General features: G+C 44.6%; 1 protein-coding gene across 1 annotated transcript in view; it reads left to right on the forward strand.

Annotated features, from left to right (window-relative positions):
* Positions 1-10,890, forward strand: part of vwa5b1 (von Willebrand factor A domain containing 5B1) — a 94,987-nt gene extending 84,097 nt beyond the window's left edge. Inside the window, exons 19-21 of the mRNA XM_033047788.1 lie at positions 192-252; positions 7,300-7,423; positions 9,408-10,890. Of these exons, the coding sequence (XP_032903679.1) occupies positions 192-252; positions 7,300-7,423; positions 9,408-10,145 (923 nt within the window). The 3' untranslated portion in view covers positions 10,146-10,890. The remainder of the gene's footprint in view (positions 1-191; positions 253-7,299; positions 7,424-9,407) is intronic.
* Positions 10,891-15,456: the final 4,566 nt, after the last annotated feature.

Consider the following 15,456-nt stretch of genomic DNA (forward strand, 5'->3'; position numbering starts at 1 on the left):
GAGTCATAGAGACATACAGCATGGAAATAGGCCCTTTGTCTCAGCGTGTCCATGTTGACCAAGATGCCCATCTAAGCTTTTTTCCGGAGAAATGCTATGTACATGCATGACAGATTCGGGAACTCGCTTTATTACTTGGCAACTATGTCACCTTGAATCATCGCTGATATTTTTGCTTCTCTGTTTTACAGGTTCACTGAAAAGTCCTTTGATTTCATCGCAGCGATCCATTGAGAGCCTGTTCACTGCAAGGTAGCTGAAAATTCTGCTCGTCTTAACTTAACCCTCCAGCTTAGAAATTGTATTCCATTTCATTTTATGCAGAGGTTGGTGAGTATGTGAAGCAAGCTGCCAGAGGGGCAGATACTATAACAATATTTAAATGATGTTTGGACAGGTATGTGGATAGGAAAGGTTTAGAGGGATATGGGCCAAACACAGGCAGGTGGGACGAGTGTAGATGGGACATATTGGTTGGTGTGGGCAAGTAGGGCTGAAGGGCCTGTTTCCATGTTCTATGAGTCTATGACTATGAATAATTCTTGGTGCACTAATTAAGTGCTGTTTTCTTCTCCAACACAAAATTTGGTGTCACATAAAATATCACTGATTTGGCACGCCTATGGTTTAAGCAATCCCTGCCATTGTTTTCTCCCATTTTAAATTGTTAGATGCGGAATAGCCCAATACCTTGAATAGAATATGCCCAATAGATGGTTATTTACTGCCTGTGTTCATGGATGCCATCTTGGTCAGGCACGGCATGTTGGGAAGTGGGTCACTGCTCTTGAAGAGCGATCCCTGTGGCAGCCATGGAGATGAGGGCAAAGGGACGAAGAATGGGACAGGAGGAGGAAAATGTAGAGGTAAAGGGAAAGGGAAAAGGAAGTTCAAGTTCAAGTTCAAGTGAGTTTATTGTCATGTGTCCCTGATAGGACAACGAAATTCTTGCTTTGCTTCAGCACAACAGAACATAGTAGGCATTGACTACAAAACACATGAATAAATAAACTGATAAAGTGCAAATAACAGATAATGGGTTATTAATGTTCAGAGTTTTGTCCGAGCCAGGTTTAATAGCCTGATGGCTGTGGGGAAGTAGCTATTCCTGAACCTGGTCGTTGCAGTCTTCAGGCTCCTGTACCTTCTACCTGAAGGTAGCAGGGAGATGAGTGTGTGGCCAGGATGGTGTGGGTCTTTGATGATACTGCGAGTCTTTTTGAGGCAGCAACTTCGATAAATCCCCTCGATGGAAGGAAGGTCAGAGCCGATGATGGACTGGACAGTGTTTACTACTTTTTGTAGTCTCTTCCTCTCCAGGGCGCTCAAGTTGCCGAACGGGTAGATGGAAAGGGTAGATGGACGGAAAAGTGAGTGGTGGAGAAAGTCAGGAGGAAAATTAGGGGGTGGGAGGAGGAAATTGTCCAGTTTGTTGCCCTGGTCTTCCTCAGACGTCTGGCATAGTGATGATCAAGACGACCGATAGCATCCTCTCATGCACAGAGGCTGCGACATTGATCAGTGCAGGAGAGGTCTTCAATGCAGTGCGGGGAAACTAAAATTAATGCTTCAACAGGAAACCGTTAAGTCACGTATGCTGTTTCTCACGTGTGATACATCACTTGCTGCTTCGTTCACTGCAAGGTAACAACACAAGATTGTTGCTCGTAGCCCTTTGGTCCTGGTTCTGTTGGTAAATCAATACATGGAGGCAACGTTCTCACTAGGAACGGCTGTCAGGTTTAATTTAGTTTAGAGATATAGATACAGGCCCTTCGGCTCACCAAATCCGCGCTGACCAATGATCACCCTTACACTACACGTTATGGGCAATTTTTACAAGGGCCAATTAACCTAGAAACCTGAACATCTTTGGAATGTGGGAGGAAGCTGGGGCACCAGGAGAAAACCCACGTGGTCACAGGGAGAATGTGCAAACTCCACTCAGACAGCACCCATTGTCAGGATCGAACCCGGGTCTCTGGTGCTGTAAGGCAGTAACTCTACTGCTGTGCCATTATGCCGCTCTAATGTGAGTGAGTTAGTAATGAGAAGGGGTGAGAAGAAGATAAGATGATGTGTAGGAAAGAACTGCAGATGCTGGGTTAAATCGAAGGTTACACAAAATGCTGGAGTAACTCAGCAGGACAGGCAGCATCTCTGAACAGTAGGAATGGGTGACGTTTCGGGTCGAGACCCTTCTTCAGACTGATAAGATCATGGTTAGGTTGTTGCATTGAGCTGCTTGCATTAAACACGTGCAACTTTTGACACTGAAATATAAATAAACGCATCATTCTGGGACAATTCTCGTTCAACCAATTACCTATTGTGAAACAAAAGGAGACCATTCTGCCCATTGGAACCCTGGTGAATCCCTGCCCAGCAATCTATGTTCCATTCCCCCTCTTATTTAGTTTAGGTTAGCGATAGAGCATGGAAGCAGGCCCTTCGGCCCACCGAGTCCACGCTGACCAGCAATCCCCACACATTAACACTACCCCACACACACTAGGGACAATTTACGATTATACCAAGCCAATTAACCTACAAATCTGTAAGTCTTTGGAATGTGGGAGGAAACCGGAGATCTCGGAGAAAACCCACGCAGGTCTCGGGGAGAACGTACAGACTTCGTACAGATAGCACCCGTAGTCAGGATCGAACCTGGATTTCCGGCACTACATTCGCTGTAAGGCAGCAACTCTACCACTGCACCACCATGACCGTCCCACATTCTCTGGAAGTGATTTGTGAATTCGGTCAGAGTGAATTTCCGACACTGGAAGTGTAACATGGGGGTCTCCTGTAGATGACATTCTGACTCTGGGTTTCCATGTCCTTACAGTGTGAGATTTCTAGAGGCACAAGTTCCTGACTTTAAATAACCATTTGTCAGTGGATTTGTCAGTGATCAAGCCATAAGCCCTGGTTCATCACTCTGGGACCGGCAAGCGAATGATTGTGTCACAGCCTTTGATGCCGGCATTATAGCTAAGGCCACAAACAACAACATGACAGCATCTGATTTTTAAGAGCAGAATTTGAAGTGATGAATCCGGGGGAAACTATATTTGTAGAGATTATTTAGCATCTTTAAGGCCACAGGAATTTAAACGTGAAGTGTTGGAAGATGGGCGCACAAACTTTTAATGTTAGAGGCCTATACATGATTGCATGCATCACCTCTCCTTATGTAAGGGTGATCCTTGGAACAGATAAAACCATGATTCGTAAATGCTGTTTGCAATTGAGGTTATTAGCTATGAGGTTGGACAAACTCGGACTGTTTACTCTGGAGGGCGGAGGATGAGAGGAGACCTGTTAGATGTGTGTAAAATTAATTTAAAGTGATTGGGACAGCACGGTGGTGCAGTGGTACAGTTGCACCCTTACCCGTGCCAGAGACCCGTGTTTGATCCTGACTGCGAGTGCTGCTTGTACGGAGTTTGTACGTTCTCCCCGTGACCGCTTGGGTTTTCCCCGGGAGCTCCGGTTTCCTCCCACACTCCAAAGACGTATGGGTTTGTAGGTTAATTGGGTTTGGCATGAATGGTAAATTGTCCCTAGTGTGTAGGATAGTGCTAGTGTATGAGGATCACCGGTCGGCGTGGACGCGGTGGGCCGAATGCCTATTTCCGTGCTGAAGATCAAGTTTAAACCTGAGTCTCCACAAGGATCAAGTTCGATGAGGAGATTCACATGATTATAGGTGCCAGCTGTGCCACCATGCTGCTGCCCACTAATTGTTGCAGGCCTCTGCTGTTGTATGTTGTATTTATTGCACCACATCACTCTTTAATGCACCTGTAGTCAGCCCTAGTTTCCAATGTACCTGTACGTCCCTGTGTGCACATATTCACCTGTAGTTCCTCATGCACCTGTAGTCACCTGTAGTTCCTCATGCACCTGTAGTCACCTGTAGTTCCTGGTGCACCTGTATTCACCTGAGTTCCTCATTCACCTATAGTTTCTCATTCACCTGTATTCACCTGCAGTTCCTCATTCACCTGTAGTTTCTCATTCACCTGTATTCACCTGCAGTTCCTCATTCACCTGTAGTTTCTCATTCACCTGTATTCACCTGAGTTCCTCATTCACCTGTAGTTCCTGGTGCACCTGTATTCACCTGAGTTCCTCATTCAGCTATAGTTTCTCATTCACCTGTATTCACCTGAGTTCCTCATTCACCTGTATTCACCTGAGTTCCTCATGCACCTGTATCCACCTGTAGTTCCTCATGCACCTGTGTTCACCTGAAGTTCTTTGTACACCTGTATTCACTTGTCGTTCCCCGTGCGCCTCTATTTACCTGTAGTTGCTTGTACAACTCTAGTTTGCATGCCTCTGCTATCATTTGCTTTTCAATAAGATTTCAATGCTACCCTGTTAAAATAAAGTATTTTCTTCTCATTAAACCTTCTCTGCAGCAGTTTCTTGGAGCAATATCAATTTGTCACTAATCTATGTGGGAGTTACAAAAGAGCACATCCAAAAAAAAAATCTCATTTTACTGAGCCTTAAATAAACATTTTTTTCTCTCTTTTGCTTTAACTTGTTATGCAGCTGTATTAAATGATAAACAAGTACATTAACGAAAATAGTTGCAAACATTAGGTTGATTCTGCGCTGTAAGTCCAAAAGTGATTTATCGTTTATTCCAATTAATGGTCAGAAACCGAGTTCCAAGAATTCCTAATGGATATTTCATATGCATGTGCTGTAATCTGCTTGGGCTGACCCACGCAGAACCAATTAATTTAGTTTACGGTTTCAGTAATACAGCATGGGAACAAGCCCTTCGACCCATCGAGTCCAGGCCGACCATCCATCTCCAATTCGCACCAGTTCTATGATATCCCACTTTCTCATCCGCTCCCTACACACTGGGGCAATTTACAGAGCCCAATTAACCTTCAAACCTGCATGTCTTTGAGAAGCGGGAGGAAACCAGAGCACCAGAGAAAACCCATGCAGTTACTGGGGGAATGCGTAAACTCCACACGGACAGCACCCGAGGTCAGGATCGAACCAGGGTCTCTGGTGCCGTCCCAATGGAAAACCTTACTATTGTTCTCGTCGGATGGAAAGCAACAGCACAATGGAAACTGAGGACAATAGTCACTGCTGGCATCCTTAACAATGCAGACCAAGTGTTCTGCTTCTCAACGGCTTGTATCCATTAACAACTTTCAAAAGACATTTGGGCAGGTATGTGGATAGGAAATATTTAGCGCGATAGGGACCAAACGCGAGCAAATAAGACTTGCTTCGATGGGGCATCTTGGTCGGCATGGAGGAGTTGGGCCTGTTTCTCTTCTGGATCACTGACCATAATGCTCCTTGTTGGTGACTAATCATCACAAATTGGAATAGTTCTGCAGCTTCAGATGAAAAGTCATCAATTTGAAACATCATCCTTGTTTCTCTCTTCACAGATGCTGCCTGACCTGTTGAAAATTGCCTGCAATTTATTTTTTATTTCTGATTTGCAGCATCTGCAGAATTTTGCTTTGGTTGACTGGCAGGCAATTTCAGATATCCTGCCAGCATTGTGCTGAAAGTGGATTTATTCTGCAATATCGTGGTTTTCAGGAAAGTCAAAATAGATCTTAATTTCCTGTAAATTTTTATTTATGATGGATCCATAAAAATGATTTAATTCTGGGTCACATACAAATTCTCTCACCTTATTACCATGCTGCCATGCTGACAGTTAATTATTTGATGAGAAATATTTCTTCCGGGAAATCTTCTACACTGTCAGGCCCATCCATCTGTCATTAAACTGCTCACACAAGCTGGCACTGGTTATTGCATCAAGCCATTTAAGAAAGCTTGATTGCATTTGCTTAAGGGTTTGCAATGGACACTAAAATGAAATGTAAGTAAAACTTTGAAGTAAACCACCAAACATTTCTTAGACACAAAATGCTGGAATAACTCAGCGGGACAGGCAGCATCTCTGGAGAGAAGGAATGGGTGACGTTTCGGGTCGAGACCCTTCTTCAGACTGGGTCTCGACCCGAAACGTTACCCATTCCTTCTCTCCAGAGATGTTGGCTATCTATGGTTAAAACCAGCATCTACAGTTCCTTCCTAAACCAAACATTTCTTCATACATATTCATCTAATGGCCCCCCGGCACTCCCATTTCTCCCACCATCTCCCAAGTAAACCTATTCCTTTCCCATCTTCTGTACACTCATCGCCCATCCCTGAGGCCCATATTTCCTTTCCGGATTGTATACAAAAACAAAGAATTTCACCGTACCCAAGTACATGTGACAATAAACTTTAATTGAATCATTGAATCAGACTTAAATCTATTTCTTTTTTTTTTAATAACATTTTTATTAGATGCAGTGTACACTAGTATAAACCGCGGCATATGACCAAATATATTTATTGTACATCTTCCATTTTAATTTTGACAAAAATGAAATAGAAAAAGAAAAAAAGAGCAAGAAAGAGAGAGAGTGAAAGAACTAGTGAATGTGTTAACCTCTAAACTACCAAAGAGTGTAGCCGCATGAGTGAATAAGTAAAAACTTAAAAAAGAATAAAAAGACAAAATGAAAAATAATTTAAAAAATAGACCAAAACGTGTTGATATACCTGCTTCGTTTCTCACCACACCCATTACCCTGTCCGTAAATCGGTTTAATTCCGAAGGTGTGTTGCATCATACTATGCTTGTAATGAATCAATGAAAGGAGACCATATCTTTAAAAATTGCTCTGATTTTCCTGCTAAGACGAGTCTCATATCTTCAAGATGTAGCGTCTCAGACATGCTTGTGATCCTTAAATCTATTTCTAATCCACCCAGTTATTCTTGTTGGACTCCCCATCAAGTGTGGGTAGGACTTTGAAGTTAAGGGCCGGTCCCACTGTACGAGGTAATTCAAGAGTTCTCCCGAGTTTCCCCTGATTCGAACTCGGAGAATGTCCGTAGCGGGTCCGTAGGAGTTCGTGGATGTCTCGTAGCGGCTCGTACGAGTAACGGTAGGTACTCGGGAAATCCGGTAAACCCGTGACGTTTTTTCAACACTGTGAAAAATGTCCACGAGTAAAGAAAAATACTCGTGATGAAAAAAAATTGTTACTTTATACTCATACGAGCCGCTACGAGACATCCACGGACTCCTACCGACCCGCTAGGGACATTCTCCGAGTTCGAATCGGGGAAAACTCGGGAGAACTCTTGAGTTACCTCGTACAGTGGGACAGGCCCTTGAGTTAGTTCGTTAGTTTAGTGCCTTGTATTTGAAGAACCTTTTCTTATGTTTTGTTCAAGACTGAGTTTTAACAAAGCTCGAATGTTGTCGCTGGCAACCAAAGGATTCATGTGCCGGTCACCGAGCAAGATGAGTGAATCCGTCTGCGAGCCAGAGATTGAGAACAATGACTACACGCCTCTGGTTGGTAACTATATCGTGTTCGACTCATTGCACTGGTGCATGGATGGTTCATTGCTCAGCGATGGAGGGTGGGCCTTATAGTTTCTCCAAGTTTGCTAAACTCTGCCATCCTCTTCCTCCAAATGAGGGCATCAGTGATGCGGCTGGCAGAGCTACTGCCTCACAGTGCAAGAGACCCGAGTTCAACCCTGGCATCAGGTGCTGGCTATGTGGAGTTTGCACATTCTCCATGTGACCGCGTGGGTTTCCTCTGGGTGCTCTGGTTTCCTCCTTCATCCCAAGGACGTGCGGGTTTGTGGATCAATTGACCTCTGTAAGTGTGTAGGGAGATGTGGAAGGGAAATTATATACTGGTGAACTGGTGTGAATGGATAATTGATGGTCGGCATTGACTCGGTGGGCCGTAGGGCCAGATTCCATGCTGTATCTTTCAATTAATTCTGTTGACACAAACAATTTCTAACGGACTTCACATGTGAGCGCTGTATACTTCTTCAATTGATTAAAGCCTTAAAGTGTGACAGCATGAGTAGAGATGACACAAATGGGGAACAGAGAATGGAAAGGGGAATAACTAAAAGGTGAAACAAATTGAACCAGAGCAAGGACCTTCCAGCAATTTTCATTTGGAACTGTAACTGTTTCTATTAAGTGAATAATAATGAATATTTAAGATACATTAACTTGTAGCTTGTGTTTCCAGTACTTTGCAAGCACTTATTTGTTTGGTGTTCTTTTATCTCCACATTGTGGAGCTGTTTTGAAGTTCAAACAATTTTTTTCCAAGCAAAGGCAGTTCTGCTATAAAGTGATAGATGTAACCTTAAGAAACCTAAGAAAATCACTTTATAAAACAATTGTGTGAATGGAAATTAGGGACCAGAGAATGTCAGACTCATAATGACAACATTTTTTGTTACGACAAGCTAAAAATACTAACAGCTCTATGTTACATTGCACTTATCATCGCATAAGTGCAAAGTGAGATGATTGCTTGTCAATTTCTATGACCTCCTGAGACAGAGTTCTTAAAAAAACAATGATATCTTATTACTGCAGGGAATTTACACAGAAACAGTTTTCTCCCAGGATTGTTTTTTCCCAGTACAACTTATTTTCTTGTCAGTTTCCAAAGTAACTTTAAAGTGTAGGAAAAAACTGCAGATGCTGGTTTAAATCAAAGGTAGACACAAATTGCTGGAGTAACTCAGCGGGGCAGGCAGCATCTCTGGAGAGAAGGAATGAGTGACGTTTTGGGTCGAGACCCTTCTTCAGACGGAAGAAGGGTCTCGACCCGAAACGTCACCCATTCCTTCTCTCCAGAGATGCTGCTTGTCCCGCTGAGTTACTCAAGCATTTTGTGTCTACCTTCATAAATTTTAAGTGGTTCCCTAGTTTGTGATCGAAATCGTGTTATAACCTACTCGGCCCATTAATACTTCAAGGTTAAAGCTTTAAGGGTATAGCTTTATGGTGAGAGAGGCCAAGTTTAATGGTGATGTCCATGGCAAGTGTTTTACAAAGTGCGTAGTGGGTACCTGGAATTAACCGAAGGGGTGGTGATGGAGGTAGATATAATAGTGGCATTTAAGAGGTTTATAGCTAGGCACGTGGATATGCAGGGATTAGAGGGATATGGATCATGTGCAGTCAGATGAGATTAATTAATGTTGGCATCATGTTCATCGCAGACATTGTAGGCTATAGGCTCTGTTCTTGTGCTGTACTTTTCTATGTTCTAAATAATTTTCATTCATTCATCAGTCAAGTTACATCCAATTTGATTACTGGAAACATACAAAATAGCAGAACTGCCTGCATCCTAGATTCAATATTAGTCTAAAAGGTTTGCAATAAAGATAATTTGTAATGGAATTGAAAATACTTTCTTCCATCATTAACAATCAACGTTTTGTGTGTGTGTGTGTGTGTGTCTATCGTGCTGTAGATATTACATTTTTGGTTGATGTTGTTCCATGCTCAGGTTAACCTGCAGTTGGCATCTGGTGCCTTCTTGCTCAGCCCGGCCTTTTGTGAAGCCATTAACATCCCAATGGAGCAGCTGAAGTGGACCTCCCCCTTCATGTGCCACCGATCCAGTGTCAGTCCCACCTCACACACTCATTCCGGAAGCTTCACCAACAGGAGGGCCGCCCAAGAGATTGAAGCCGCCGAGCCCGGCCACCGGCTGGAAGCTGGGAGCGCGGGAATGCTTGGTTCCTCGGGAACGGACAGGGCCGGAGAGGAATCCAAACGGTTAAGATCGCGCCACTTCTCCAGCAGTCTGGTGGAAATCCAGTCGAGCGAGAGCAGCGGCGGCTGCGAGCTGCTCCCTCCGGCCATCACCGTGCGCCGATCGTCCTCTCCGGGAAACCCCCAGGCTTCCAGCGCCCCGCAGGCCGACAGAGGGCCGGAGGTGGGCAGCGGTGACGGATCATTGCTGGCGGCCCCGAGCGAGCACCAGCCGGCGGCAGATGCCGAGGGAACCGTCTGGTCGACGGTGGTGGCCCTGGCCTGGCTAGAGCACCAGTCAGCTGCTTACTTCATCGAGTGGGAGCTGGTCGCTGCCAAGGCCTGCATGTGGCTCGAAGGCCAGCAGATACCAGAGGCACGCGAGCTCGCCTCAGTCAAGGCCTCGGCAAGGCAGCTCTTCGTGCTGCTCAGACACTGGGATGAAAACCTCCAGCTGAACATGTTGTGCTATAACCCAAACAGTGTTTAAAGCCTTTGCCTCAGAGTCACCAGGCAGCTGGGATGTTGACGTTTCTCCGCAAAGCAACTCTTGAAAAGTTAGGAATTAAAGTTCCCAACCCCAGTTGGGACTACAGGGGTGACCTGGACTGAGCATATCGGGTCTATTTTCAAACGACATAGCTCGCTTTACTGACCATTTCTTTGTGAAATAGTTATTGATCAGTGGTTGAAACCTGTGTCCTGATCGAATGCATCTTCAGCTGATTCTAAGAGTAACCACTTCCTTGTTTTTACCCTTTGCATGCCAGAGATGCCCTTGGGGTTTGTGGGTGCGTGTTGGTTGGAATATTGTCCCCCTGTCTTTGGGCAGCTCTTCCTAGCTTGGTACGTCGATGTATTCTGGCCATTGTGATTTTTGGTTGGCTGGGATAAATTTTAATGTTTTGTTACCTAATGAAAGGGCAGCTTCAATAAATGTGTTCCCACTTCTCAAAATAGGAGGCAAGGATGAAGAAGTGTTTTTAAAGATAGTGGGGAAACCGGCACGGTGAAAGTGCCCACTTTCAAGGAGAGTTAGATGAGGCAGTGCAGACAATTTAAACCCTGTTGATTCCCACAGATGGAGCAGCATAACTTAATCTCCAACAACTCAAAACCAATCCCATGAGATACAAGTACTCAACCTATCTATTTAATATATTTGCCATTTCAGATGGTTGCATCTAGGGATGTCAGGGTGGTGCAGCGGTAGAGTTTGTGCCTCACAGCGCCAGAAACCCAAATTCGATCCTGACCGCGGGTGCTGTCTGTACAGAGTTTGTACCTTCTCCCTGTGACCACGTGGGTTTTCTCCGAGTGATTCCGTTTCCTCCCGCACTCCAAAGATGTACAGGTTTGTAGATTAATTGACTTCGGTAAATTGTAAATTGTTCCTAGCGTGTGGGATAGTGCTTGTGTACAAGGTGATCACTGGTCGGTGCGGACTCGGTGGGCCGCAGGGCCCATTTCCACCCTTTAAAGTCTATGTAGTTTTTGGATGCTGGTATCTAATTCAGGCCTTTGAGGCTAATATTAACCTCAGGAGACCATGTGGGGTAGGAAATAATGAATTCTCACAGGTGGGCCCTCACTCACCATCCCAGGTTCTTGTTAAATGTAGTACTGGTTACTGAAGTCTGACGAAGGGTTTCGACCCGAAATGTTGCCTATTTCCTTCGCTCCATAGATGCTGCCTCACCCGCTGAGTTTCTCCAGCATTTTTGTCTACTGGTTACTGAGTTGCTTTTTCTTTAGACTTTAAATTTTATGGATGCAGCGCAGAAACAGGCCCTTTGGCCCACTGAGTCTGCTCCGACCAGTTGTCACTCCATACACTAACACCATCCTACACACTAGGGACAATAACAATTTTTAACCAAAGCCAATTAGCCTACAAACCTGTATGTCTTTGGAGTGTGGGAGGAAACTGGACCACCTGAGGAAAACATACGTGGTCACAGGGAGTACATACAAACATCATACGAACAGCACCCGATGTCAGGATTGAACCCGGGTCTCTCGCGCTGTGAGGTGCTGACTCCACCAGCCGCCTCTTTATCAGCTGTCCCTTTCCATTTGCCAAGTTGAATGCTGGCAATTTGCCAGCGATAAAACCTCAGTGAGGAACTGCCAACAATCCAGGGCCTCTACATAACAATGTAAGAGACAGTAGGAACAGGTCACTCAGCCCTCAAACCTGCCATGCCCTTCGGCAAGATAATGGTCGTTCCTTACATCCACAGCCATGGGGTTGCCCAGTGGGTGGGAACTGTGGTTGGTTCTGCATTGGAACTATCAGCATTGCCAGCAAGTCCCTGTCCAATGATACAGGTTACTATGGTAACAGGCGCTGCTGAGTATGTGATACTAATGCTCTGAAGCAGAGTTTATAAATTCAAGTCCCTGAGTATAAAAAGCCTGGCAGCATTAACGGGGAACTGCGCTGCACTTTAGATCAGATATTAAATTAAGGGCCATCTGCTCATTCAGGTAGTTGTAGAATTTGAAATATTGTGAGCAGTTCTGGTCACCCCATCACAGCAAGGATGTGAAGGCTTTGGAGAGGAGAGGGTGCAGGAGAGGTTTACATGGCTGCTGTCTAGATTAGAGGGTGTTAGGTATAAAGGAAAGTTGGACAAATTTTGATTGTTTTCTCTGGAGTGCCTGAGGTTGAGGAGAGACATGGTAGATGTATATGAAGTTGTGAGAGGCCTAGATAGGGTTGACAGTCAGAACCTTTTCCCCAGTGTGGAAATATCGAAGACGAGAGGCCGTGGCCTGCAGGGTGAGAGGGACAACATTTATACTAGGTGTGTTTATAGGCAAGTTTTATGAAAACACAGAGTCGTGCATGCCTGGAACCTGGCTCCCAGGGGTGGTGGTGCAGGCAGACACAACAGTGGCGTTAAGAGGCTTTGAGATATGCAGATGGGTATACAGGGAATGGAGGGATATGGATCACATGCAGAAAGAAAAGATTAGTTTACCTAGGCATGATGTTCGGCACAAACATTGTGGGCCGAAGGGCCAGTTCCTGCGCTCTATAGTTCTGTATGTTCCACGAATGTAACAGATTCCACACGACTCCTCTGAAGAAGACCAGGGGGCGTCTTCCTGATGCCGTGACCAATACTTAACCCTACGTACCAATCAAACTTTTGGTCATGCTTCCTCGATACAACAGCGTCTCAATAAACCACTTCCTTGATTGCAGCACACTTGGGAAATCCAGAGTTGTATAGAAATACAACTGTATCCTTATTTTAATCTCTCCAGATGTGCTAAGGATGAAATTTCACTGGTAACCGTCTACTTACCACTCTTCTACTTTGATACAACTTCAAAGAGGCACATGGATGTGAAAGGTTTAGAGGGGTCTGGGCCAAACATGGGCAAAAGGGACTATCTGAGATGGGGCACCTTGGTCTGCATGGATGAGTTGGGCCGAAGGGCCTGTTTTCATGCTCTACAACTCTGTGACTCTGTACCTGCTCCTGGATATTAGATTACCGTCTGCGCAAGTGTAACAGGAGGCATTGTCCCAACCAACTAGCCTCGCACTTGAAACCAGTGTCATATTGGGGATTTGCAAGTGGACGTGCAGTTTGGCAGAGCAATGTTGTTACTTAGGTAATTTTTCAGATGTCATTTTAGCTTTTGATTTTTGAAGAGCAGACAGCCATGAACACCAGGGTGACTCATCGTCCCATTGGCCTCCGTACTTATCAAAGATTATTTCTGAACATATTGGGAAATTTGGAAACACAATGGCGGGAGACATTATTCTAGCTGTTCCACTGTTAATGCCTGCTCCTGTTATTTGACTTAGCTTGTCAGTGCTTGATTACTAAGTGAGGTACATGGTGTCAGTATGTGCTGAAGAACGCCCCATCCTTTTATTCTCGTCATTTTAGCTACCAATTGCATCTGTCAAACTTGTCTGATATTGTTCTTGTACCAAACGATTTACCCGAGTCGTGTACTGCCCAATAAATTAGAGAAAGGCATTGCAAAGTTGGTTACGGATGAGGAATTGAAGAGATTGAGTGGTTCATCCATGATCTGCCACCATCTTGCGAGTGTGTCGAGTTTTTCACCCTTTCCTCAAGTGATTCCGAGGGACTTCAGGTACAGGGAGGGTCCTGGTTGTTCTGCTTTCAGCTGCGAAGGTTAAGTAGAGGTCTTTGAGGGATTTTCTCGATTGATTGAATGAGGAGAATCCAATTCTGCGGTCTGGAGGCCTGATAACCAGAGACACGGTGATTGGCAAGAGGATCAGAACAGGAGATGAGGAGAATGTATTTTACGCAGCGAAGTGCTGTAATCTGGCTTCTGCTGCTGAAAAGAGCAGTGCAACAAAGGATGATAAATACTTGAAAATGGAACCAAATAATTGCAGGGCAAAGGGGAAGGAAGAGGGAATATATGGCAAGCTTTCTCAAAGAATGAGTGACCTTGTTCCGTGCTGTGAGATTCTATGATTTCTGGTACATCTTTAATTTTCATGAAGTGCCTAACTAGCGTCATTGTATAAATGTAAAACGGAAGATAAAACTGTAGTGAATGTTTACAAATCTCTTTGCAGTGCTCTGCGCTGGTGTTTCTGGGCACTGCATGTTGTTGGTAATGGGTTGGAATGTAATCAGTTCGTTCTGCTCTGTTTCCCATTGCATTGACTGTTTGAAAATAACGCCGACAAGAATGTTTTCTTTGCTTTATGTATCATCAATTGCATGATGTTAATTAATGTTGACCTTTCTTTGAAAAGAGTATAATACATTAAAGACTAACGTATTCACTATATCGGAGTTATTCCTTTTTGTTTTGAAGAAAATGCATTGGTATTGATATCAATATGGGTTTATTATTATCATGTGTACCGAGGTACATTGAAAAGCTTTGTTTGTGTGCTATCCAGTGAAATCGTACTGTACATGAGTACAATCAACCCACACAAAACTGCGACTGTGTGAAGAGGGGTCCCAACCCGAAATGTCACCTATTCACGTTCTTCAGGGATGCTGCCTGACCCGCAGATTTACTCCAGCACTTTGTGTCTTTCCTTGCTAACCGATCATCTGCATTTCCTCGTTTCTACCATACAAAAAGACAACAGAGAAAAATACCAGAGTGCAGAATATAATGTTACAATATCGTTGTGTTACAGTTAAAGAGAAAAAGTCCAATGACCACAATGAGGCAGTTGGGAAGATTGGGACCACATCCTAACTAATGGTTGAACCATACAATGCTCTGATATGTCGGAGAGGAGAGAAGAGGGAGTGGGTGAAAATTGGCCTTGATTATTGTTGTTTTGGAATCTGATGATTTAGTTTTAAGGTACAACATGGAAGCAGGCCCTTCGGCCCACCGAGTCCATGATCACCCATTAATTCTGGTTCTATGTTATCCCACTTTCTCATCCACTCCCTGCACACAAGGTGCAATTTACAGAGGCCAATTGTCCTACAAACCCGCACTTCTTTGAGACGTGGGAGGAAACTGGAGCACCCGGGGGACCTGAGGTCAGGATCAAACCCAGGTCTCCGGCTCTGTGAGGCAGCAGATCTACCGGCTGCACCCTGACTGTGCCCACCATGTTTGACGTTGCTAGTTAACTCGTTGCATGGTATTGCCTGTGGACCGGTACCCTCAGAACCAAACCCCGACCAGCCTTTTGAAGGCCTCACTGCAACTTCCACCAAACCTCATACGTCATTCTTTTTTTACATGCGATTTGCAAAACCACGAGTGAACCCAAGAAATTATGGCAGGTTCACAGCCTCTTTTGTGGATTCAAG

This window comes from Amblyraja radiata, chromosome 31, assembly GCF_010909765.2.
Source record: "Amblyraja radiata isolate CabotCenter1 chromosome 31, sAmbRad1.1.pri, whole genome shotgun sequence".
NCBI lineage: Eukaryota > Metazoa > Chordata > Chondrichthyes > Rajiformes > Rajidae > Amblyraja > Amblyraja radiata.